The sequence below is a fragment of the Ovis canadensis genome, chromosome 5, assembly GCF_042477335.2.
Source record: "Ovis canadensis isolate MfBH-ARS-UI-01 breed Bighorn chromosome 5, ARS-UI_OviCan_v2, whole genome shotgun sequence".
Lineage (NCBI taxonomy): Eukaryota > Metazoa > Chordata > Mammalia > Artiodactyla > Bovidae > Ovis > Ovis canadensis.
Genome location: NC_091249.1, coordinates 74,304,776 through 74,330,896, shown reverse-complemented (window position 1 = coordinate 74,330,896; position 26,121 = coordinate 74,304,776). Strand labels below are relative to the sequence as shown.

Here is a 26,121-nt window from a genome sequence, read left to right as displayed (position 1 = left end):
GGCAGCCGTCCCTTCCAGGGCCCTGGGCCACAGCAGGCAGGGAATGGAGTTATCTAGGAGTGGACTATAGCTTCCCTCAGGAAAAAGGGGTGGATTATCATCACTGTATGGCCTTGGGTGAGTTACTTTCCCTCTCTGGACCTCAGTTTCCTCATTATTACAACTATGGGGGTAAACTTGTGGCCCCCAAATATGGAAACTGGGCTGGCTGCTCAGAGTCACCCAGGAAGTTTGCTAAAAATACAGATATTCTAGGCTCCACCCACAGGGATTAGGACACATTAGGACTGGGCAGGGCTCCAGACCACTGTTGTTTTCGTAAGGACCTAGTTTGGGAATTCTGTATCGAGCACCCCCCTTCCTTGGTTCCCACAGTCATACTGGGATTCAGTTATCGGCAGGCCCCACCCAGCCTTCCTGCTTCCCCATCCTGCTCCCCTGACTCAGCTAGATCAATATTGACCATCGGCCCCTCCCCTGCCTCTGACTTCTGTCACCCCAACCCCTGAAACTCTCTGAGACCCTGACCCTGGGGCAGCAGAGGCAAGGTCAAAGCAAGGCTTTTGGCCCAGAGGACCTGTCGCACTCCCTGACCCCAATCCAACATCCCCCACCTCCAGCTGGTTTCGCAGGACATACCAGCTCACTGAAGAAACCATCAGGGCTCCTACTCATGAAGTCCATCCTGCAAGTGAGGAAAACCCCTGAATCTGGCTACAAAGAGGTGGTGCTCCCCACATAGCTCTCCATGGCATGGTCACTGACAAAAGGCTGAATTGAGCAGGCAAGGGCACAGAGCTTCCTTCTGCCCACGGCTCTCCCTCCAGTCACCTTTGTGGGGCACAAGGAGCTTTTTGTCCAACCCCTTCATCTTACTGATGGGGTCACTGGCCTAGCCTCCAAGGAACGTGCCATGGAGCTGGGAGTTGCAGGCCCTGTGCCTCCGTCTTGGCCCTTCTCTGGCTCCAAGCACAACATCCCACTCTGTTTCTTTACCTAGACAGCAAGCTCATGAGAACCATTCCCCCTGGAGAATTTCTACATGCCATGTTTTATGTGAAGCACTCTAATCATTTTTTTAAGCTATGCATCAAGCAGCTATATTATCTCATTTAATTTCCTGTTATTCTCCCCATCTGAGTCTGAGGACATCTGGGTTCAGAGAGGGCAAGTCGATTCAGCTGGTCACACAGTCAGTGAGCAATGGAGTCGAGATTGGACTCTGGCCAGCAGATGTTGGGTCCTCCTGGGCTGCCACCCACTTCAGTACTCAAAGGCATACAACTCACAGGTGTGGTGGACTTTAGCGGGAAAAGGCTTCCCTCACCCCCTGCCCACACCTCACAAATGAAAAGTAATCCTGAATGGGGCTGCTGGGAGGAGGCCACCATGTGGCCAGAAGGGGCCGGCTGCTGCTCTGTCCTGGGGGAGAAGGTCAGGCAGCAGGAAGTCAGGCGGACATGGAGCAGGGTGCTGACCATAGCTCTGCAGGCGGGAGGCTGCTCCGGATGCCCTTCCAGGGCAAGACGAGCGTCAGCGAGGCCTCAGGCCCCAGAGGGAGCGGTCTGGAGCTCAAGGAGCCAAACTTTCCATGAGCCATTAGCAAAAAATGAGCCTGGAGAACAGTGTCCACCGCAGACCCGGAGACTCAGCAACCCTGGGTCACGTGGAATTCAGAGGGGCTGGGACTGTCTTAACTCTTCCCTGGCTATCCCCAGAGCCACTGATGCTACACCCATCGTGCGAAGCTGTGAAGTGGCAGTGTGGGTCCCCCAGGCCACACAGCCAAGACAGGCAGAGCTGGAAATGACTGAGCAGTCATTTGCATGGCTGAGCAGTGCCCCCATCCCGCCCATGGGGCCCTGCTGCTGCCCCAAGCACTCAGGTCCAAGGAGTGCAAAAAAAAAAAAAAAAAAATCTTCATAATTCCATGAAATGGTTTGTCTCAAAAGGCCATGAGTTGCCCTGTGCAGGCTGACCTGGGCTGTCAGAGCTCACTGGATATAGGGCTGAGTCAGCCCCCATGAAGACTCCAGGAGTCCATACCTGGGTGCTGAAGAGTGTATAGAGATGGGCCCTAAAAGGATGGGCAGGATTCCAATGGGTAGATGGAGGAGGCACTAGGTCAGGGAGCCTGGACCTACACAGGGAACCATGCAGAGATGAACTTGGCTGGGGTGGTGAAGGGCAACGCAGGGGGAGGGCCTACTGAGGATCAAACACCAAGATAACCAGTGTGACCCCCAGTGTTATCTCTTGACCCTCACTTGACCTTGGGAATATGGCTGCTCTAATGTGCGGCCAGAAGCTTCTCTCTCCTTTGCCCCACCCCCACCCCCATTTGCTCTCACAGATCGTAGGCTGGAAGTCACTGCATTTGGTCCAGGGCCCCATCTCAGTGCCTCCCAGCATTGCCCAAGGAAACACCTTTTCTGAGGAGTCCCAGAATAGGAATGGAGGGCCCCAGGCCACCTTCCACCACATCCCAGCCAGGCACATTCATTGCCTCCCAGAACCCTCCACCAGCCTCCCAAGGTCAGGGGTCCATAGACACAAAGATCAACTAAGACAGGAAGCAGAGTGCTGAGTAGGTGTGGGGCGCCCTGGGTGGGGCTGCACTCTAGGTCATTCTCACTGGGGATTCTCAGGCAAGCCCTGCCTCTCTGACTGCTAAGCCCCTAAGTCTGCCAAGCTGTAGGCCTGCACTGAGGGCCCAACAGGAGGCCTTAATTGAGCCATGCTGCTTTATACCTTCCAAATCCTTTTTAGAAATGGGACATATTTTGTAAAACTCCAGATTTCACTCTTCTCTTAAAAACCTAGAATATCTGGCAACCCGGGCCCACACTTCTGAAGGGTAGCTGCTCCTTTAGAGAGACAGACCTTCTTTCCCAGCTCACCACAATCTGCACCAGGCCCTCTTGTCTCTCTAACACTCACTAAGGGTCAGCTGCCACTTACTCTCCCACTCAAACCTACAGCTTTGCTCACCCAGGTTCTCTGCCCAAGTCCCTGTAGGCACTTGGGTTTGGCACCTGCTGGGACACTCTAGGATTCCAGGCTAGGGTTCTACTCCAGGCAAGGCCGATGTCTCCTCTCAGGTGAGCACTGTGCTGTCAGGGTTTCCTCCAGCTGTGGGTCGCTGATCCCCAGTCGGCTCCCACTGCAATCGGGGCCTAACTGGCATCTGGTATAAGGCAGGGAGATACGAAGTCAATATGGGGACCAGGATGGGAGTAGTGGGGACACGGTGTGGGCAGCAGAGGGAACAGAAGTGTGGCAGGGCAGGGAAGGCTGTGGGAGCAGCAGGAATGGGAAAAGCAGGAAAGATTGGAAGACTGGGCCAGGGAGGACAGTCCAGGAGCTGCAGAGGCAGGAGGAAGCAGGGCTGGTGAGTGGGGCTGGAGGGGCTGAAGCTGGTGGGGGTCTGTAGAAACCTAGAATCCTCCAAATGCAGACTTGGAATCTAGGAAAAGCAAAGCCTAAACTCTTAGGATCCTCCATTCCTGATTCCCAGGACCCAGGCCTACAGCTCAGTCCTAGAGCCCAGGCTTAGTCCTAGATCAAGTCCAGAGCATGCTTCCTCCAGGCCCAGGGCAGCTCTGAGCAGGCTGGGCACCAGGGGCTCTGTGAGCAAGGCTTGAGCCCACCCCCACCCCCAGGGTGTGGGAAGAAGCCTTCTGAATTGTGATGGCCATTCCTGCATCTTTTGCAAATTAGCAAACCCATCTCTCCCCTACCTAGAGCCCCAAAGAGGGGTGGGGCAGAGGGGGCTCTGACCCTTTGTTAGGGGAAATTTATTAATATCCGAAATATGCAGCAGCCCCTCCTCTCCACCCCAATCAAAGCCTTTGCAGACACCTGGGCCTCGCATTTGAAAGGCCCTGGGGCCCTTTTATATTGGCAAGGTCCTGCCAGATGGGGGTGGGTAGAACCAGGAAATTCTTCCAGCCTGGGAAACTCTTGGGTCCTCCCAGTCCCTCTCTTGGAGCTCTAGCTGCTACTGCAGGTAAGGCTGAGGAAGACTTGGGGAGGAAAGGAGGACAGCCAGCCAGGGAAAAGAAGAGGACTGGTGGGCCCTGGTTTGTCCCCAGCTCTGCCTGTCTCCACGGGGTAGCCTTGAGCAAGTCTCTACCCCTTGGTGGGCCTTGGTTTGTCCACATGTATAATGGGAGACTAAGTGGTCATTAAGGACCTTCCTTATCATCCTTCCTAAGCCCCACCCACCCACCCCTGCCTTGGACAAATCGCAAAGCTAGTGTCAGGCCAGGAGGGCCAGGAAAGGTGGCAGCTGAGCTTCAGTTTCCTTATCTGTCCACTGAGAACCAGGAAGTTCTGTGCTGCCCACCTTGGGGCTCTCACTGGCAAGGAGGCAATGTAAGGAAGATGACTTCATTGGTGTTTATTAACAATAAGCCAACAGAACACAGATGAGTTGGGGAGACATTGGGAGAGAGAAAGAGCACAGAGGCTGGACAACCACTCCAGGCCGCCCTGCCCCACAGAGGATGCCATGTGCAGGGAAGCTGCTCAGGCATTTTCCCACCCCACCCTCACCCTTCAGGGAAGGAGGGACCCTAGGACAGCCCCTCCCATGCCTGGGGATTGAAGACGCCAGAGTCTCTGGGTAACCTGTCCCCAGGTCACAGGCCTGGGGTGTCAGTTGCTCTCTGCCTCTACCCTCATGTCCATGCCCAGGGACCCACGTGCTGAAGCAAAGTGGGCAGCATTGGGACCAGACAGTCATGCGTGTGAACCGGCTCTAAGTCTCTTAGTTGCCTGGTGGTCCATAGCCAAGGTCAATTCCCCAGCAATGCCTGGAGCTGGTGGAGACAGTGAGGGCTCCCAGGACAAGGAAGAGGGGAGGAGAGGGCCCTAGGTCCTGACTGACCCCTTGTCTCCACCTCTACAGGGCAGGGCAGGTGCCCCCTCCTCCAGTCCTAAGCATGTCCACGGCTCCCCGCACAGAAGGAAATGGGGTCCAGTGAGGGAAGTTGTGGGGTCCTCCTCCTTCCCCTTCCCTCCACCTGCTTAACACCCTAGCTTAGGCATTGGCCCCTGTGCTCTGTCCTCAACAGGCTTCCCACCTCCACCCTGCACACTGAGCCAGAAGTATATTCTATCTAAAGCACAGGATCATGCAAACGCCCTGCCTGCCCACGTCCCTGACTCCCCCACTCCCTCAGTCTTCATTCACACCTGAAACCTGGTGTAACCTGAAAACACTTGCTTCTCCCACCGTTCTCCCTTCTCACGTGCCCTTGGTCACTCCCTGGACTGCCTCCTGGCAACAGGGGAGGAAAACGGGGCCATATTCTAACCTCCATACCTTGGCTGGGTGAGCGCCTTGGCCAGAGGCCCTCCCCACCCTGCCCTCCTCTTTTTCTCTCTCCCCCCAAATCTGCCCATCCTCCAGGGCCTCAGGCCCTACGTCCTTTAGGAAACTTGGCCTGTACCCGTGACCCCATGGGAATCTTTCTTCCACTTGACTTGCTAACCCTTGATGGGGCCTCATGAACCTTGGGACACCCAAGTGTCCCTGGCAGCTCAAGATTCCGGCTACACTGAAGTGTATGGGGCAGGCTCCCTTAGGGAAAGAGAGGGGGCTGAGTCCTGAACAGAGATGAGAGGGTGGTGCCAGCTGCCATGTGAGAAAGGAAGCTCGCTGGTTAGGAGGCCTGGGGTCCGGCCCCCTCTGCCATGTGACCTTGAGTAAGTCCCTCCTTGGCCTCCGTCTGTCTGTCTGTGAAGAAAGGGCTGAGCTGGCTCATCTCAGCTTTGAATGTCTGTGTGTGTGTAGGGAGCAGACAGAGGTTTTGGGAGAGGCAGAGTTCACAAGAAGGACTTGCTTTGGGGACCAGCATCACCATGGCAGCCTCCAACAGCCTCAGGCCTCTCAGAACCCCCGAGAGTGTGCAGCTCCCCTCGGGGGCCGGCAGGGCCTGACATCTGCCTTCTTCCCGTCTCACATCATGGATTCCTCCTCCTCTGCAATCTCACGGTCTACTTCGATAGCCGTGTTCTCGAAGCTGGTGATGCCCCCGTACTTGCGCATGTGCACCATCAATGGCTTGGGTGACTGGCTCCCGGCCAGCGTAGCCACATACATGCCTGTCCGGTTCTCCTCCAGTGATGGGCCCCAATCCATGGTCGGCCGGCTCGCCTGCTGAAGCCGCTGCAGCAAAGCAACCACAGGGGTGAGAACCAGGGCTGGTGGAGTGCTTCTTGCGGCTGAGCACTGGTAAAACCCTCACCAAGTCACCTGGATTAGTCTTTGCAAAAACCTGGGGAAAGGGAGGGGGTGCTGTCACTTCCCCAGAGGAGTGTCACATAAGTGGAGAGAATCCTGCCCTGCAGCTCACAAGTTGGGTGGGTGGTCTTTGGGCATGAAGTTTAAGCTCTGCTTCCAGCATCTGTACCTTGGGAACAGGATGCCTTCAAAGGATGGTTAGCAAGGCACTGAGATAAAGCTCTCAGCAGGGTGCTGGCAACAGAGTAAGGCCCAGTAAATGGTGGCTGCTGTTGTGGTTACATGGTAGGCAGTCTGGGAGTCCACTCTGGGTCCCTTTCCCTAGATGCTGAGTCTTGAAGAGCTGGGAGCTTTGGTGGGACACCCATGCCCTAGAAGGATGGAGACAGAAGGACCATGCCTCTTTCTCTTTTTAATTTTTTAGTCACAGTGGGTGGCATGTGGGATCTTAGTTCCTTGATCAGGGATTGAACCCACATCCCCTGCATTGGAAGCGTGGAGTCTTAACTGCTGAACCACTAGGGAAATCCCAGAGTGGCCATCTCTGACATTCTGCCTCTGTTTTACTCTGACCTTTCCCTCTCCCAGCCCAGTTTCCATGGAAGGAGGGAGCTGACTAAGATGATAACTAAGCCTGGACAATCTAGGATTCTATCTTCCTCAAACCACATTCCCAAGCTCTCTGCCTGCCCTGCCAGGGAGAAGAGCCCCAGACTCTTCAGTGAAGAAAGACACCAACAGTAAGTGGAGCCATGGGGTGTAGGTTCCAAGGGAGATAATGTATGTGAGCCCTGGGCTAAGGGCCTCACACAGCCCCATACCCAAAGCATAGTGATGTCCATTTAGATGTGTTTATTGGAAGCATGTTACCCCACTGATCAAAAACCTGCCAAAAACTTGTCATCTCACTGGGAATGAAATCCAAAGTGCTCACCTGGCCTCCGCGTCTTGGCCCCTCTCTATCTTTGTGATGTTGGCTCCTGCCACACTCTCTCTACCAGCTCTGATCCAGTCTCACTGACCAAGTCCTTGCTGGCCTCAAACATGCTCGCTCCTCCTGCCTCAGGGCCTTTGCACTGACTGTCCTTCTGCCTAGGATGCTCTCCCCTTAGACGTCTTAACCTTGGCAGTTTAGTCAGGTCTGTATCCCTTCCTCAGAGAGGTCTCCCGTAGTCACGCTGGCCTGAACTTCCTTCACTCTCTATTCCGGTATTCTGGCTCGGTTTTGTTTTTAAGTATTATACTTACCACTGCCTTCATATGTTTGTTTATTGTCTGTCTCCTGCATTAAAATACAAGCTCCCCGAGTTTAAGGACTGAAATTTGTTTCCAGCTGCACTCTAGTGTCTAGACCAGGTTTCTCAACCCGAGAGCCCTGCTGACTGTGGTTAGAGAGGAGTTCTGCACACTGAACAGTGTGTAGCAGGATCCCTGACTTCCAGATGCCAGTAGCATTCTTCCTCTAACCCTGCCCTCTCAGGACAATCAAAAAGTCTCTAGACATTACCCAGTGTCCCCTGAGGGCAAAATCACCCCTGATTTTGAGGCGATTTTGAACTGGCTTAGAACTGAGCCTCGTGCGTCCCAGCTCTGTGCTGAGGATGGGCTTATGTAATCCTTAGAGTATCCCTGTGAGAGGGCAGTATTATTACCTCCAGCCCCACAGATACTATCTGAAGGAATGGTTCTGAGACATTAGTTAAATTGGCCAAGGTCGCACAGGGGGGACGTGGTAGTGCTAGTGTTTGAACCCAGGCAGTCTTGACCGCATCCTGAACTTGAAAACTACCCTGCTTTTCTGTGTCTCACAGTACTGACTATGTTGATGAGCTTTTTTTCTTCTCACAGCAACCCTATGGGCAGGTATCACTATACTTATTTTTTCCCCTTTTTTTCCTAGGGAGAGTGTGAACTCAGTCCCCCACTATCACAAATTATGCAGTCGAGTTTTCTGCATTTGGGGAAATCACAGGGGTTAGCACATCTGGAGTGCGCTGGATGAACCACACCCTGGAAAACCACGTTCGTGATCATGGCAAGTCCCCTGACAGGTAAGGACACTGCCCTCATTTTAAAGACAGAGAAAGCAAGGTTCAGAGAGGTGCACTCACTTGCTTAGGATCCCAAAGCTGGCAAGTGGCAGCCCCAGGACTCCTATCCTAGTGTGTCAGTGCTGGGAGCCCTGGTCTCTGAAGCTGGCACTCCTGAGCTGGACAGTGACTCCTCTGTGGGACTCACAGAGCCCCCAGTGCCCTGGCCCCTCTGCCTGACTGTGGGTGGTGGTGGCAGCGGGACAGGAGGGAGACAAAGCCAGGCTTGGGCACCATAAACTTCCTCCTTCCCTCCGCAGACACCCGGGCTCTCAACATGGAGACAAGTCTCCTTTAGTAGCACAGGTGGGGCTCCTGCGGTTCAGAGAGGGAAGGGGTTTGCCTCAAGTCACACAGCAGCTGGAGACAGAGCAATGGCTGGACTCCAGGACTCCCCTGTGGTCTGTGCTATGTGACCACAGTCCACTTCTGCCAGGGAAGGGCTCTGAGCTTCTCTTCAGAAACTGGAAGGTGGGATGAGGGACAGCCAAGGAACAGTGAAGGTGAACGAGCAGGGGGGCAGCAGTGTGCTGGTTAGCAGGCTGGGAAAGAGTGGAGGGGCATAGGAGTCCTGATTCCTAGCCAATTTCACTGTTACAATTATTCCCACCCTTGTCAATTTCATGTTATCAACGATTTGACAACTGGCTCACAGTTTTCCTGAATATTTAACAGTTAGCTCTCATGAAGCAGTGCTGGTGGCTCCAGCACACTTCTGATGGTGGGCGTGTATGTGTGTGTGTCCCAAGGCTGTCTCTGGGCCCTAGCATGCTCACTCAGCCCTGCTCACTCTGACACCCTCTTGCCACCAGAGGACTCCCCGCCCACTGCCTTAGAAGCGGAGGACCCAGCGTGCTGAGGGCACTTGAGGTTCAGAGGGGCTGGGTCTTCAGCAGCCATACAGCATCCTGGCACATCCACTGACCCACAGAGGGCCCCTCCTCCCGTCTTCTGAGCCTGCAGAATCCCATGCCGAACGGCTTGCACTCTGTATGCTTCCTGGGTCTCCCCACAAAGCCCTGGCCATGGGCAGGGCTCCTGGTCATAGGAGGAGGATGAAAGCTCATCCCTGGGTTCCCTCAATGTTGCTTCAGACCCGGAGTTCCATAGGAAAGCTAGCAACCCAAGTTCAAATTCTGACCTGTGCACAACTCACCATGGGACGGTGGGTAAACCCCTTGTCCTTTCAGGTTCCCCCATGACAGGGGGGCCTTGGCCAACATTAGTGGTCTCTGGATTGCTCCCCTCCCCTGCCAGAGGCCCCGCGTGGTATGAGGGGCCATAGGACAGGACTCTGGCCTCAGAGCATGCCGCAGCCCAAGCCGATCTGAGCTGACTCACAATTCAGGCTATGGGTTAGGAAAAAAATGCTCTTCCCAGTTAAAAGCACCCTGCAGGCCCTGAAAACGGTGTTGGAGCAGAGATTGTCTGCTCTAGAGGTTGGGCGCAGAGCAGGGCCATGGGGTTGGGGGCTGGGGGCAAGCAGGGGTGGGGCAGACTCACCTCCCAGAGCGAGCCCTCCTCTCGAAGCACGGCTACCAGCATGCCGGCTGGGATCATGAGGCAGGACAGCAGGCCCATCAGGATGCCCAGCAGCTCTGCCCAGGCTGGGAAGCGGTAGCTGCCATACTCTGAGGGCTGGTACTTGACGATGCTATACACCAGCAGGGCCTGCAGGTGGGGGCTCCCAGCATCACAGAGGGCCTTGGGCAGGCCCCAGAGCTTGGGATAGCCCAGGTTTGAGCTACTGTAAAGCCTGAGATAGCTCAGCCCAGGGCCATCCCAAGGCCTGAGAGAGCCCAGCCCAGAGCCACCCAGTCTCTGAGAAAGCCCAGTCCGAAGCTATACCAGAACCTGAGCTGGCCCAACTTTGGAGCCTTTGCAAGTCCTGAGACAGCCCTGTCCAAAGCTGACCCAATGCCAAAGCCTGAGATGGCCTATCCCTGAGCTGCTCCAAATCCAAGGCTAAGAAGCACAGCCTCACCACCCCAGCCCTAAAGCTCTGAAGCCTAAGAAAGCCCCACTCATTCTGCCAGTCAGATGCAGGGCCAGGCCCAGTACAGCTACAAAAGCTGGGGACACCACGGGAGAGGGGAGTAGACCGGGATCCTGGTACTCACTCTATCCCCTAGCCCTGACAGAGGTCCACTGAGGGTCAGGGCAGTCCTCCCAGACTGAATGCCCAGAAGGGCCCTGCTCTCACCCCTAAGCCTCCAGCCAGCAGCCCTCCCTTCCACCCTGGTTACCAGGAGCGTGGCTGGGGACAGGAACAGCCAGCAGGCCCTGAAGTAGAAGCCCGGCTTGAAGCCCAGCATCATGTGGATGTCCCGGCAGAACCTCTGGATGCCTGCACAGGGGAAGGAAGGGAATGGCCCCACCCACAGCCTCACAAGCACCATCAGCCCCTCCTCCACCCCAGTTGCCCCCACTGGAAACCCTGGCCCTTGGGACCAGAGACCCAGTGCAGGGGGGCCCCGGGGTAGACTCCCATTCTCCCACAGCGGGGAGCCTGACTCCGCCTCCCACAGCCCCTCTCACCATACACCCGGGTGACGGCGAGGCATGTGGTAATCACCACCACCATCAGCCCGAAGCTGGCGCTGTAGTCGTCCAGAAGGACCAGCCAGTACATGCCCCCCTGGAACACAAATCACAGCTCTGGAGTGCCCTCATCCCAGCCTCGATCCCCAATGCTGCCCCTTCTCCAGGCAGGAAGTGAGCTGGGAGCAGGCAGGCCAGCAGGGAGGGCGAGATGATAGAGCGTGACTGCTGTCTGCCTGTGAGCTCTCTATACACACCATCCAATTTGAGTCTCACAAGCCGATAGCCCATATGTAGACCCCACTTTATCAGTGGGAAAACAGGCTCAGGAAGGTGAAGCCACTTGTCCTGAGGTCACTCATCAGTGCAGGAATAAGGCTTGAAGACTTTTTAGACTCCAAAATCAGAACTCTGGGTCATAGGCCAAGCTGCCTCTTGAGAAAGAGGCTCTGGGGTCGACTAGCTTCCTCCCACAGAGGAAAGAAGCAGGTAGCTTGGGGCATGTTTGGACTGGCCACAGACAGCGCTGCAGGTGTCTGCCCCAGCCTTGCCCACCAGCTGTCCGCCCACCCCACAGCACCACTCACATCCGTCGTGAGGACCAGCCCCATCAGGTACATGGCCACGCAGATGAGCCCCGAGAACACAGCCTTCTTGGGCCGGAGGTAGTACGGGAACTCATCCGTAACAGCTGTCACAATGGTCTCTAAGAAGGCAAACTAGGGGGAGAAGGGGGCTCAGAGTTCTGCCCCCACCACACACATACAAACACACATAGAGAGGTCCATCCCACAGATGCAGATACACACACAACACACACATATCATACGCACATCACACATATCATACAAACAGAAACATCATGTGAAGACATACACAGATACACAGGCACACATCTCACACTGGACAGATACACACAAACATAGATGCACATACAGACAGATATACCCGCATCACACACGGATAACACGTGCAGCGAGACGCACACACACTGCAGACACGGACCACAAGGCACGCCCACTGGCATGGGCAGCTCACCTGGCTGTCCAGGCCGAGAGTCAGCAGCATGAAGAAGAACAGGAAGGACCAGAAGGGTGACAGAGGCAGCATGGTCATGGCCTGCGGGTAGACGACAAAGGCCAGGCCAGGGCCTGGGCCGAGGGCACACGGGGTCAGCAGCCTGGGGAACGTGGGGCCCCACACATGTACTTAAACACACATGATTACTACTTACACCCACTTGCGCCAAACCCAGAGATGTACACTCACTGCACACTTCCAACACTTTCTTAACTCCTAAGACACAGGCCAGCACACTGTCCGTGCTCCGTAAACACAGGTTGATTTAAAAAATGAATTAATAATAAGTACATGAGTAAACACAAGACCAAATATAAACCCTCATTTGAATACGCTTATGCGCACAATCATTTGCACGAACAGTTCCACGTACACACACACACTCAGATACTCCCATTGGCGCAAGACACTGATTCACAACATCATCCAAACCCTCAATGCACTTACACAGGCATCTCCATACAGGGTGTCACTCATCTGAACAAGCAAGGCAAGTTCCTGAGGTGTGACAAAACACGACAGTCTCCTCCAGAAAGTCACTTCTCTCCAGACACAGGTTGATACATATTCATTTGCACACCCATCCTTTTGCACTTGAACACTCAGAAAACAGCTCAAACACATTCATTTGCATGCATGCTATGCACGTACACACATACACACACCATACCCATCCACAACCTTGCTGGTCCACATATATGCTCACTTGCCCAGCCCAGCTGTGCCCGATGCACCCTCCACCCACCAGGGCCAGGCAGCCTGCCCACCTGCTTTGGCTACTTGGTCCACAGGTACACCCAGCTCCTGAGACATGTAGCCCAGCACGGAGAAGATGGCAAAGCCAGCCAAGATGCTGGTGATGGCGTTGCCCAGGGTGACAATGAAGGTGTCTCTGCCAGGAGAAGTCCAGGCACAGGCCGGGGTGAGCGGCCTCCATCCTCACCCACAAGGCCCTCCCCAGCAAGCCGCTCTCCTACCCACTCCAGCTGCCGGGGTCTGGGAGGCAGCACTGACCTATAGATATTCTGGTGAAATGTGTTGTAGGAGGCAAAGGTGAGGAGCCCCCCGAAGCCCACACCCAAGGAGTAGAAGATCTGAAGAGCAGCTTCGATCCACACCTGTGGCAGGGAAGGATGCAGAGGGAGGGCAGAGAGGAGAGGTTGGCACAGCGTGGTGCCCAGAGAGGGAAGGCGGTAGGGCAAGAGCCGGTTGACAGGCCCAGGGATGCTGTGATGAAGGACCTGGCTAATGAGTGACAGCACCTGGGAGCAAGGCCCGCTCTAACACTGCAGGACTTGGTCAAGTTCCTTCCTCTCTCTGGGCCTCAGTTTCCCCATCTAGGATCTAGAAGATACTCTCTAAGCTTGGTCCAGTTCTGAAGAAAGTAGTGCCTTGTATAAATTTTCAGTAGATGTATACTGACAGTCAGCCCCTGTAACCCTTTTACTGCCTCTAGAGTTGGAGGAACCTGGATTTGAATCCCAGTTCCCCCACTTTTGAGCTGTGTAGACTCTTCAAGCCAGTTACCTCTCCAGCCCTCATGTCCCCCATCTGTACTGAGGGGATAGGAATGGTACCTGCCTCATTGGCTGGTGGTAAGGATCACATGACTACATTATGCACAATGCTAGAGCAAGGGGCAGGCATAGTCATCCACCAACAAGTAAGAATGCTACCTGTCAGGACCATTTTTCTATTATTATTACTAATATCATCCTTGGGTTTTACAGTCAGGTCTGGGAGGAAATTCCAACTCTGCTGTGTGACCTGCTAATTCTTTTGGGCTTCAGTTTCTTCATCTGTAAAATGGGAGAATAATGTCTACTGCATAGGATCGTGTATATAATAAAGGAAAAAGATACACAGTGCCAAGCACAGTGTCTGGTACAGGGGATTCACCATGTGGGAGATCTTCCCCCAACTCCCTTTCCCTAGGGAGTCTTCTTTCCACTCCCTTTACATGCTAGCTTGACCCCTCCCTTTACATGCTGGCCTTGAGGGTCTCACCTTGGAAGACAACAGGTGGTGGAACTGAGGGGTGAGATAGAACTGGATGCCCTTCCAGGCCCCAGGGAGGGTGACTCCACGGACCAGCAGCATGAGCAGGATGAGGTAGGGGAACGTGGCCGTGAAATACACCACCTGAGAGACAGTAAATGGGGACAGAAGCGGGTGACCTTCTCTCTTCTCTCCTCCTCTCAGAAACCCCCATCTTACTGACTCACCTCCCCAACCTTCAGGTAGCCCAAGTTAGAAACAGCCACCATCTGTGATGCTCTCTTTCCTTCCCTCACTCCCACCACACATCACTGCTTCCCAGGGCTGTTCCCACCCATCCACTCTCTCCAGCCCTGCGCCCTGGTCCAGGCCCCCCACTCCACCCCTTCCCCCACACAAACCCAGCCTGCATGGTCATTAGACATTGGACATGCCCAAACTCTCCTCTGTCCTGTCTCTACCTGTTCCCAAACCTCCAGCTTCACCCCCAGCAAACACCATCAAGTCCCAAGCCTCTCACTGCCTTGGCTTGCACCACGATGACCTCTCCTGGCTTTCTAACGGTCTCCACACTTTCTAACCTTTCTTTTCATACTTCTTTTCCTCATGGACAACATCTCAGCACTTTGCAGAGAGATAAGTTCTAATTTATAAATGATCGAGTAAACCACTCAGAAGGTTTCCAACTCCTAAAACAGCTCTATGGCCCTTCCTACCCTCCATAAGCTACAGTGGGCTTTGTCTTCCCAGCTTCTAGCTGGTCTTCAGTTGCCTGACTTTTCCACCTGGGGCTGTTTCAATTTCCAGCTCCAAGCCCAGCTAAGTAGAGCACTCCACCCTTCTGCCCAGGGTGACTGGTCCAGAGATGAGTCTAAGACCCATCTATCCAGTGAGACTCAATTCTAGGATTTTTGAAACCTAGGGCAAGGGAGATAGCACCCCACTCCAGTACTCTTGCCTGGAAAATCCCATGGAAGGAGGAGCCTGGTAGGCTGCAGTCCATGGGGTCAGTAAGAGTCGGGCACGACTGAGCGACTTCACTTTCACTTTTCACTTTCATGCATTGGAGAAGGAAATGGCAACCCACTCCAGTATTCTTGCCTGGAGAATCCCAGGGACAGAGGAGCCTAGTGGGCTGCCATCTATGGGGTCACACAGAGTTGGACATGACTGAAGCGACTTAGCAGCAGCAGCAGCAGGGCAAGGGAGAACACTAAGTAGGAAAGATATATGTGTGGTGTTGCTCGGGGCAACCTCATGAAGAATGAAGCCTGAGAAGTTGACAAGAGAACAACATTCCTGATCTGAACCGCTAGATCCAGCAGTACCTGAAGCAGACCCTCTGGACTTTCCAACTGAGTGTGATAACTGGCTTCTAGTCCTTGCATTTCAAAGAGCTGTGACTCATGCGCACCCTCCAGGCATTCAACAAACACTTGCTGAGCTTCTCCAAAGTGCCAAGCACTAGATTAGGATACAAGCTTGAATAACAGATAGGTCCCGCCCTTGGCATATTTCTAGTCTAGTGAGCCAGCCTGGCCGCCATCCAGCCCCGTCTCCACATCTTTCTTCAGGCAGCGCCTCCCCCTTCCCCTCAATGTCCTCTCCCTTCCCCTCTTCCCAGTTGAAGTCCATTCATCCTCTCAGGCTCGGTCCACACCCTGCCTCCTCCAGGAAGCCTTCGCCCTTCCCAGCCTCTCAGGCCTCCAGGGCCTCCCAGCTTCACCTTGCCCGAGGACTTCACACCCTTGAGGATACAGAGGTACACGATGACCCAGGCGAGCAGCAGGCAAAGGCAGAGGTTCCAGCGGATATGCCCGGGACTTCCGATGCCCCGGCTTCCTTGGATGTGGAGGACGTAGCGGCTGTGGGAGACAAGGCTTGAATGTCCTCTGGTCCACTTGCCATGCTCCACAGAGATGGAGTGAAGCTGTGGCCGGCCCGCAAGGCTATCCTAGCTATTCTGTGTTTGATTCCCCTCCGTCCTTCTCTGAGCAGCTCTGCGCCCAGGAGCTGGGCCTCCAGAGACAATGTCACCCAGGCTCCTTCCTCGTCAGTCTCCACATGGGTCTGGCCAGTGGGAGGCAACAGCCGGAGACTGGATGATGGGTTAGGGTATTTGCACACTTGCGTGTATACATGTGTAAGCATGCACGCCTGCACACCATCAGAGGCTCTACAGCACAGCGCTGGCTAGGTGGCCCTTCCTCTGAGGCTTTCGATCTCCCCTGATTCTGATAACACTGCCTCCTTGCCTCAGGGGCGGTATGACTGTCCCTCTTGCTAGTCCCTGGTGCCTCACATTTCCATGTAGATCCCTGCACCTCTGTGAAGTCCCTCCACTCACCCAACTCCCTTCAGTGAAGCCCTGTGACAGTGCCATCTGCTTCCTGCCTGCTCCCCAAATGATATAGCAGGCCACAGCGTTGCCATGGAGACCCTAGGCAGCTGCCAGTGACCATGTCATGTTCTTTGGCTTTTAGTTGCAGACCCAAGCCTGTCCTTCCCCACTGGTCAGACATATTCCTCAGCAGGTGCAGACACTTTAGATTCATTTCAAATGGACAAATGAATGAACTATGTAATAAATGCAGGTTGGAGGCTAAAACATTTAAAAACATGGGGCTCATTTGGGAGAAAACTCCTAAGAGAGTAGCCTTTTGCAGGCAAAGGGTTATGGTTATCTGGTCTGTGTCCTCTGGTCAGCCAATGGTCCCTACCTAGGAACAAGGCTAGTTTGGAATGTTCCAGAACAGGATCAAGCATCAGGAGGCCTTGATTCTAGTACTGCCTCTGCCAGTAAGTTCTGAGCAAGCCTCTGGGCCTTGTTTTCTCAGCTATAAAGTGGGACTTTGGGACAGGCCAGTGGGCAGTGATGCCCTTCTGACCCCCACCACTCAAAGGGGCTCGTGATGTGGCTGGTTCTGAGTTAACTGTGTCATTCTCAAGCAACCCTTTACTCTCCTAGAGAGTCTCTCCTGTTAGACTAACCCGAGATGGTCCTGTTTGACCATGGTCTCTGCTAAGTGTTTTGCCTACTAATATAGTCGGCGCTCAATAAACACAGATTGAATAAATAAACGAGTGACTGATACCATCCTATGAAGCAGGGACTCTCACTACCCCTTGTACAGAGGAGGAAACTGAGGCTCCAGATGTTGACAATGACTGTTATCATCAACATCATTACTATCAGCTAGCATTTATTGAGCACTCACTATCCACCAGGCTGAGCGGCACAATTTATATGCCTTCTTTCCTTTAATCCTCACAGTAGCCTTCAGATACTATCACACCTGATTCAAAGATAAAGCATCACAAACCAAATAAATTGTTCAAGGCCACACAGCTGGTCAGGTGAAGAACTGGGGTTAGAACTCAGAGTGCATCCAACACAGCGCCTGAACTCAACCTTTGAGGCGCATGCGGAGCCCCACAGGAGCACGGGCACAGTGCTGCCCCTGTCCCCCCCTGACTGCTGCTGGGCCAGTAGGGGCCTGACCTCCAGTACTCCTCGCTGGGGCTGACAGTGCTGGTGAGGTTGAGGGGCAGGGCCCCGGTGCCGTCCGTGGAGCCTCTGTGCTCGAGGCAGAGGTCCGTGTTCCACCAGTTGCCACAGTGTTCCCAGGGCAGGTTGCTGGTGAGGGAGGCGAAGAGGTAGAAGAGGACGTAGGCGATAATCATGTTGTAGTAGATGGCCACGAGGCCCACGATGAGCAGCATGGCCGCGCCGGCGCCTGGTGGGGGGAGGGGCGGCCTTCAGGCCAAGGAAGCCATCCCCTTTCTAGATTTCACCTCCCTCTCTGCCTAGAGGACAGAGAGTAGGGGGCAACCTCCCTGCCTCCCTCAGGCTTTCAACACTGCCCACCCCTACAAGGCCTCACCTTTGAAGAGGGGGCTGATTTTCCAGACGGCCAGGGGTCCCAGACTGGAGAACTGGCCCAGAGACAGCTCGAGGAAGAAGAGGGGGATGCCGCAGATGGCCAGCATGAGGAAGTAGGGGACAAGGAAGGCGCCTGCAAGGAGGAGGGAGGGAGGGGAAGGTCTAGGGATGGGAGGTCAGCTCCCCTTAAAGCCTAGCTCTAGCCCCACCCCCTCCCATGACTGGCAGACACCTTCACTTCTCACGTGGGGCTGGGCACTGCGGGACTGTCTTCTTTTCTGCCAGGAGATCACTGAGGGCCAAGTGGACATATGGGGATTTACTTACCTCTGTAGCCCTAGTGCCCAGGCCAGGACTAGGCTCAGACAGACATTGAGTGAATGAATGAACAAATGAGTGAGTGAATGAATGCATTCCCTGCCAGATAAAGCACAAACTCCTCAGTACAGAAATCGATGACCTTTAGAATCTGCCTCCTGTCTACCTGCTCCTCCCCTCCTCCCAGTGGCACCTCAGATGCTTGTGGCTGCCACCTGTGGTTGCCTGTGCCCAGCATCCCTCTTCCTTTTTGTCTCATATTGGCAGCTAGCTCCTTTACAGGACTGCCTACGACCATATGGCTCTGGAAAGGCTCCCAGTCACACCAGCCAACCCCTGCCCACCCTTCCTGGGCACATATCCCAAGGCAGGCCAATTAGAGACCTTCCCTGCAATCCAACATAGATTCATTCAGAGGGAACAGTTCTGAGGAGGAAGTCATTCCATAGTTGTCTTTGGCCACCCCCGACACACCTGTAGGGAGGAAGTCTGATCCAGGGAAAATGAGGTCAGCACACAGAAAGAAAAAGCCTTGGGAACCAGGGAGAGGGAGGGCAGAGACCACTGTGGACATCCCCGAGTTCCCGGAGCTTCAGAGGCTAGCACTCATCCCATACTTCCCCGTCGTCCCAATTCATCTTGTCCTCTCTTCATCTAGTTTTCCTTGCGTTTCTGTCGCTCTGCCAACATCTGCTTCTTTAAGGAGTTTGGTAGAGACAGGAGGAGACACGGAGTGCTGGCAGGAGCAGATTGGCTCCGGAGATGATAACCCTGGGGTGGAACGTTGGGTCGCCAGCATGTGACCTTGGGCAAGGAACCTGGCCTCTCCAAGCACAGTGGCCTCATCAAGACAACAGTGCCCACCCAGGTGGTTGTCATCAGGGTTAAGTGAGGCAGGCCTGGGGCCTGGCAGATGGTGAGTGCTCAACCCCAGCTATTGGTGGTGAGACTTAGAATAGCCACTTGATGAAGAAGCAGGGACAGAGAATTTAAGATGGAAAAGATGTTGTATTTGCAGCTTGAAAGGAAGGAACCAAGAGGCAAAGCTAGATTGAAGATTTAAGAACCCAGGAGTAACTGATTGATGGAGTGAGGTTCCAAGGGAGGTGAGGTGGGAGAGGAAGGGATGCAGAGAATACTGAGAGCGCAGTAACCACTGACAGGCAGATACAGCTCTTTATCACAAAGCGGAGGCAGTCCCCTCTGCCCATCACTCAGGGCCCAGGAAGTGCCAAGGCTTAGGGAGAGAACTGAGTGAGTATCTACCCTGGGGATGAGAGGGGAAGGAAGAGACTGGGAGAGGAAAAGTGATGAGGCTGGGTGAGCGCCTACTTCCAGCCCAGGTCACCGCTTTCAACTAATCAGCCCAGGGTCACATAGGGGACAGTGGCCAAGGTCACTTAAAACCTCACTCCACCCTGAGCCTTGGTCCACTGGCCTCAACACCCCTCATGCAGGCATCGGGCTCATACCTCCTCCATTGGTATAGGCTCGATAGGGAAAACGCCAGACGTTCCCCAGGCCGACACAGTAGCCGATGCAGGACAGCAGGAAGTCCAGCTTGCCTGTCCAGTTCCCTCGGTCTGCGGCAAAGTCCACGTCCAGGTCTACATCGCCCTGGTCGCTTGGGGTCATTAGCAGGTCTGGGGTGACAGGCTGCCAGCGAGAGACACCAAAGAGGTGAGACAGAAAGGCGAGGCCAGGTTGAACTGGGACCCCCCCACCCCCACTCCCATCTCGAATAAGAATATGAACTCAAACAGGGCTAACTGCAAAGAACTCTATTAGTTCAGACAATCAGCTGCTCTCACTGTTACCCTGGGCTGACACCCAGGAGCTAACGTTAGCTGAGGAGCTCCACGGCAGGAGCTCCTCAAGATTTCAGGTGACTACAAACTTTTGAGAGCAGCAGGGTGGCTCTGGCACTAAGAAAGCTATCTTAATCTTAGTTTGGCTAACACAGAGGTGAAATCAAGTGATGGTCCTATTTTGATGATGATCTTAATAACAGTTACCATGTGTGAGCACTTATCATGCACTCACTGTGCGAAACATTTTACTCATTACCTGATTTCATTCCCAAAACAGTTCTGAGAGCTAGGTACAAACAGAGGTACTTGCATACTCAATTGTGTCCAACTCTTTGCGACACCATGGACTGTAGCCTGCCAGGCTCCTCTGTCCATGGAGATTCTCCAGGCAACAATACTGGAGTGGGTTGCTATTTCCTCCTCTAGGGGATCTTCCCCACCCAGGGATTGAACCTGTGTCTCCTGCATTGGCAGGCTGATTCTTTACCACTGAGCCCCCTGGGAATGTCTGAAAGCTAAGTATTCATCAAAGGGAAACTGAGGCTCAAAGAGGTATCAATAACACATCCAGAGCTTTTACAAGGCTGACTAGTGGGAGAACTAGGTCTCCAGTCCAGGCTTCCTAATGCTGAGGCCCAGATCTTCAATCACCCAGTGCCGGAGTTCCGCTACTCCATTCTAAGCGCCGTATTTTAAGAACGATACCAGCAGTTTGGAGCATGTGCACAAAGCAGGTGGCTGGACTGGAGCATGTTCAGGAAAAGCAGTTACAGGAGGACAAGAGGAAGAAGCAGGGCCCTTAGCATAGAAAGGATGGGGCGTGGAGGGAACGTGGGCTCCCTTGGGTTTAGATGTATGCTGTGTGGCTCAAAGAGGCCTGCTGAGGACTGTGAATTTTAGTTCTGAAGCAGTAAGAAGCTACTGAAGCCCCAGTCTGTCTAAGGAAGTTGTGACCTTCCTGTCTCCAGAGGAGAGATGCTCGCACAGAGGGGAATGGGAACCAGCTGTCCCTAATATCCCCTCCCATAATTTGAGGAGGGTGGAGAAGTTCACTGGGCATCCTCCCTTTAGGCTGGGGCTGGGAGATGGAGGCCCTCCTCAGGGTGCTTGGAATCCTGGCCCAAGGGATGTGAGGTAGTGTGTCCGTGAGTTGTCTGGGCTTTGGACCCGGAAGAAAGCCCAAAGTCCCCAGGATGACTATCTAAAATTCACACAGCAGCTCCCAGAAGTGCCTCTGGGAGCAGGGCAGGAGAAAAGGGGCAGCTAGATATTTTCTGCTTGACTCTGAAAGCCATGTCCCATGTAGAGGAGAACAGAGCTGCAAAGAAGGCAGGTTATCAAATAGTGTCATGGTTTTCAGAGAGGAAAAAGGACCTCCTGCTTCCTGCTGAGGACAACCATGAGAAACTGTGATTCCACTAGACTGGACGTCAGGAGATGACGATTCTCACCCCCGATCTGTGCCAATTCAGTACGCAACCTTAGGAAAGACTCTTCTGAGCCTTAATTTCCCCATATGGACACTGAGGAGATTTCCAAAAACAAATCACTTGAAATGTTTGTAGATGTTTGAGGGAACAAGGGATTTTTTAATCAAAAAAGTTTGGGGAAAGCTGGGTTATCACAAGGTAAAACAGGTTTCTTTGTTGCAGGACTTGTCATATCCTTTAATGGGCGTGCACTGTGACTCTCCAAGTAGGTTCTAGAACAGACAAATATCCTCCAATTCTACTTAAGAAAAGGGTTTCAAGGAGCTAGCATGCCAGGATATCCTTGGCAGAAACACAGATCTAGATAATCTTTAGTTAGTAGTCTTCTGGCTCTGATGGTCTGTGAGGCGAGATTCACCAAGGAGACTTCACTGCAGTGGTCACGAATCAGATCAGGTCCAAGCACAGGGATTCAGCAAATAGCTCCACCCGATTTGTTTTATCTCCTAAAATTGCCCTTCCTGGCACCAGCCCAAGGAGGTGTCTACATACACATCAGGTGACAGAGGAAACTTTGCTGGTGACTTGTCATCTGACAAGTGCTAGCATGAGGATGGTGAAAGGACGGTCCAGGTATCACAGAACTGGAAGTTTCTGGCTGCGCTGGCAGAAATGTGGTAACAGCATTGGGCCCTCGGTGATAGTGACAGCCGTGGTGGTGATCCCGCCTGAGGCTGGCTATCGGCCAGAGGGGCAGTGGTGATGAGGGCAGCCTAGCATGATTGTGGGTGACGGTGACAATGAGAAAGAGCATGAAAAAGCTGCTTTTCAAGTAACGGGGCTCTAAGGGTTGAAACCAGTATGTTGCCAGTAATTTCTTAGCTGTGATCTCAGACATGCTGGGGTGAGGGTAGCAGCAGTTCCCGGACCTGTATGAAACCCACCTCTTCCCTCCGATTCCCTTTCACTCTCCAGCTGAATGGGTTTACAGCCCTCTGGAGCCACTCCCTCCCAGGTGAACTCTAAGAGGGATAGGGTAGCAGCCATTGACACTGGCCCCTGGTATTGGATGGGGAGGCAGGCCTGACACCCTGTGACTCCCCAGTCCCATTCACGCCAGCTGGCAGGAGGGCCCGATAATGAGGTTCCTCTGATCCCTCCTGAGAAGCTGCTGCCCTTTCTGTGTTCACAGAGCGGTCCTGGCTCTCTGTTTCCATGGTGACAAGAGTTTCAAGAGCAGGATGCTGTCAGCTCCTCCCCCAGTCAGAGGGAAACCTGTTTCTGCTCCAGAGACAGAGGATGGGGTCCTCCAAAGCGGAGCCAATCCAAAACCCATGTGGTACCTCCATCCCAACCACGGGGTAGATCCCAGGGGGCTGGCATAGCAAGGATGGAACTAATTGAGAGACAGGAAAGCAACCAAATCAATGGGGCAGGCTGGAAGCTTAATGAGTAGCTTCACATGTCTGCCTGAATGTGAGGCTGCCACCCCTGATCCCCCCACTCCCCACCCAGAGTCACAGAGGAACACAAATCTTAGCTTGCCAGATCCGCACCCCTCTTTTAGGGACCAGCAAATGTAGTCACCAGCAGCAGCAGGTCTGGGAGAGGTAGGATTTCTCAAGCCAAGGCTCTCATACCTTCTTCAGGATGAGAGAGACAATAGGAATTTGGAGTCTGACTTCATCATTGTACAGACGAGGAGATGAGTTTCAGAGGAGAAGAGGTGAGCTCAAGGTCAAATGGTAAATTAAGGGCAGAGCAAAGCCGGGACCCAGACCCCTGACTCTCAGTTGTATGCTCCTCTCTGAACAACACCATTCCTTTGCCACACTTGGTACTTCCTCACTCCCTGCCCCCTTCTCTTCAAGACCAAGAGAGGGGACCCTGAGGCCAAGGGCCCCACCCCTGCCCTGTTGGTTTTAGGTTGCTCAGTTTAACCTTCAGGAAAGCAGTTAGTTGCACCCCTCTGTGCCTCAGTTTCCTTGTCTATAAATGGGGGATAATAAGACCCAGCTCCCAGAATTGTTGGAGAATTACTTGAGATAAGGTTTCACACAACATGGGTATTTACATAATGAGTGGCCTTGTGCCAGTGAGGGGTAGGGGCTCTTGTGAGGAGGGAAAGGAAGGAGGAGAGAGTAGGATGGAAAAGAACAGCGGCTGGACTTAAGACGCAAAAGATCCACAAATGACCCTAACAAGTCACTCATGTCAGTAAATAAAAAGAACCCATTTATCACAGTAGTTCCACACTCAGCTGCCCCAGGGCAGAGAGCTTGAATGAGTGCATGTTGGGGGTGAGGGTGTGGCTTGTGGGAGAGGGGACAGTCAACAATACGAGCTGCTGTGAGTTCATGGTATCCCCCCACCCCAGGACTGGGGGGCCTGCTTTGGTGCCCCTCACTTGGGACCAGCGATGGTCCAGGTTAGACAACGTACTTGCTCAAAGTCACCGCGTAAGTGGCATTTGCAGAAACACTACCCATGAGTTTGGACTTCTTGGTTAATACTGGTACTTTTAAGCCCAAAGCCAGAAACTTCCCCCAAGACTCTCCCTTCTTATGCACTTGCAACTTGGCTGGGAGGTCCAACCCCAAGGACAAGGTGGGGAGGGGCTGAGGTCTGTGTCTAGGAATACAGAGACTTGGCCTCCTCTCTCATGCCAGCTTCCACCCCACCTCCTGAGCTATGGGGTCTTGCATTTCTTCCCTCCTTGCCTTTGCCTCTCTTGTGTCCTGCTGAGGGGCAGCCTGGGGTCTTAGCAGGGAAGCTCAAGCTGCCAGGAGAACGAAGCCAGTGGGGAGGAAGGAGGTGGTGGGCGCTGCAGGGGCAGAAGCACCTGCAGGAAACCAGAGTGCCCCTGCTGGCTCCCTGAGGCTGCTTCACTGTAGAGTGCACAGATAAGGACCTGGTCCAAGCCCCCACCCCCATTAACCCAGCTCAGGGCTGTCTCAGCTATTCCAGCATCCCCCATCCCCCACCCCCCTAATTAGCTCCTGGGAGAAAGGGATGCAGGTACTGGGGAGGGGCGCGTGCCTAGCCCCAGCACCCCTATCTCCCGCCTCCTGTGGCTGCAGACACCTGTTTGCAGAACTTGGCCCAATGAACCCTAGCCTCTCCCCGCCTCCCCTCCCCCACTTCCGCCGTCACACTGCATCCGGACCCCCAGATGGGGAAGGCCACCCCCCTACCCCGCGCAGACCGTGACCCCGCCCCTCCCTGCAATCCAGCTCAGCCGGCCTCCCCGAGAGCCCTGAGCCAAGTGTAGGTGTCCTCGCCAACCCTCCCAGGGGGCGGGCTTCTGCACCCCTCCCTCAGGTGCGCCCCTGCCCTCGTGCCCTACCTTGCGAAGGTGAGCTCCCTGGAGCTTCTTCATCTTGGAAGGCAGGTCGCTAGGGCTTCCCGGCTTGGCTTTTCCTGAGCGCAGAGAGCGGGCGAGGGAGCAAGAGATCGTGTCGCTGGCCGGCTGCCGCGCCTTGGCCTCCGCGACTCCCGCACACCGGCTGGGGGACCGCGGGCGCAGGCGCTGCCGTCTGCTACGGGCGTGGGGCGCGGGTTGGGCGCTGCAAACGCCCTGCTTCTCCCTGCGCAGCGCCCGAGGCTGGGGAGGGGCGCACCACTGAGCCGGTGTAGACTCCCAGACTGAGGGGCTGACTGATGGACAGAGGAGGAGGGGGAGGCGGGGGGAAGGGATGCGCACCCCCGCAAGCAGAGCTGCGGATTGGAGGGGCCCCGAGCGCGTGAGGAGGGGAGTCTAGGAAGGACGCCCTCGGTGTTGAGGCCTCGGCTGTTGCCCCCTGCGTGACCTTGGGCAAGTACTCTGCCTTCTCTGGGCCTCCCTCTCCCTAGCCGGGCAATGAGGGAGACAGGCCGTGCGCATGAGCACTAACAGCCCAGTCTTGGGTTCCAGCATCCCTGTGCCTCCTCTTTTCTGTGTGACCCTGTCCACGTTACTTAAACTCTCTGTGCTGTCGCTTCTGTGTCTGGAAAGTGGTAACAACAAACTTACCTTCCTGACAAGAATGTGAGGAATCCAAGACGTTTGTGCATAGAAAACATTCAGCGTAGGGCCTGGCACATTGTAGGGGCTCAGTAAACGTTTATGGACTTGTCCATATGAGTTGTCCACTCTTGCCAACAAATGAACAGCCAATAGCCAGGTATTTATTCAATCACCTAACCTACCAATATTTATTAAGCACCTAAAGTGTGCCGGATCCTGGGTTAGGTGCTAATATTTTCTCAACACAGTGACCTGGAGAAGAGGTTATTATCCTTATTTAACAGAAGGGGAAACTAAAGCACAGAGAAGTTGAGTTACTCAAGTTCACAGAGCTAGTGAGGGACCTTAGTGACAGAGTCAGGCCTCATGGGCCTTCTAGACTAGTAGTGGTCCTGAACATGCCCCTTTCCTTGGGATGAAAGTGAAATAAGAACTTTGGGGTGAGGGGAAAGAATAGGGCAAGTGGCACTGTATGGTGATGATAGCGACTTAGATCATGAGCACGTGGGTTCCTGTTCCCCAGAAGTATGACCTTGAAGATGTTCTAGCTTCCTATCTGTAAAGTGGGCCATCAGCCAGTTTGGGCTTGGCTGACTTCTCAGAGTGTTGTGAGGGTCCAGTAAGCCCACAGGTAGGATGGGAAATTATTAGCTAGGGCTTCCCAGGTGGTGCAGTGATAAAGAATCTGCCTGCTAATGCAGGAGATGCGAGAGA

The 26,121-nt window shown here is 54.1% G+C and overlaps 1 protein-coding gene and 1 non-coding gene across 2 annotated transcripts; both read right to left on the bottom strand.

Moving 5' to 3' along the window:
* Window positions 1–4,378: 4,378 nt before the first annotated feature.
* SLC6A7 (solute carrier family 6 member 7) lies at window positions 4,379–24,780 on the bottom strand. The gene is made up of 14 exons (XM_069592899.1): window positions 24,748–24,780; window positions 19,633–19,816; window positions 17,844–17,975; window positions 17,462–17,696; window positions 15,686–15,824; window positions 13,969–14,103; window positions 12,976–13,079; window positions 12,729–12,853; window positions 11,920–12,032; window positions 11,469–11,600; window positions 10,879–10,978; window positions 10,587–10,687; window positions 9,844–10,011; window positions 4,379–6,175 (listed from the first exon to the last, which is right to left on the bottom strand). Exons 1-14 carry the CDS (start codon window positions 24,778–24,780, stop codon window positions 5,966–5,968), a joined length of 1,911 nt encoding a protein of 636 aa, XP_069449000.1. The 3' UTR covers window positions 4,379–5,965.
* On the bottom strand, window positions 8,147–8,309 carry LOC138441932 (U1 spliceosomal RNA). Its single transcript, XR_011257499.1, has one exon. It is a non-coding gene; the product is annotated as a U1 spliceosomal RNA (small nuclear RNA).
* Window positions 24,781–26,121: the final 1,341 nt, after the last annotated feature.

Coding starts and splice junctions, on each gene's coding strand:
- SLC6A7 (XM_069592899.1), bottom strand. CDS start 24,780: ATGAAGAAGCTCCAGGGAGCTCACCTTCGCAAG. Junction 14,104..15,685: donor GTGTGAAGTCCTCGGGCAAG/GTGAAGCTGGGA, acceptor ACTGTCTCTCAG/GTGGTGTATTTCACGGCCAC. Junction 12,033..12,728: donor GGACCAAGTAGCCAAAGCAG/GTGGGCAGGCTG, acceptor CCCTCGGCCCAG/GCCCTGGCCTGGCCTTTGTC.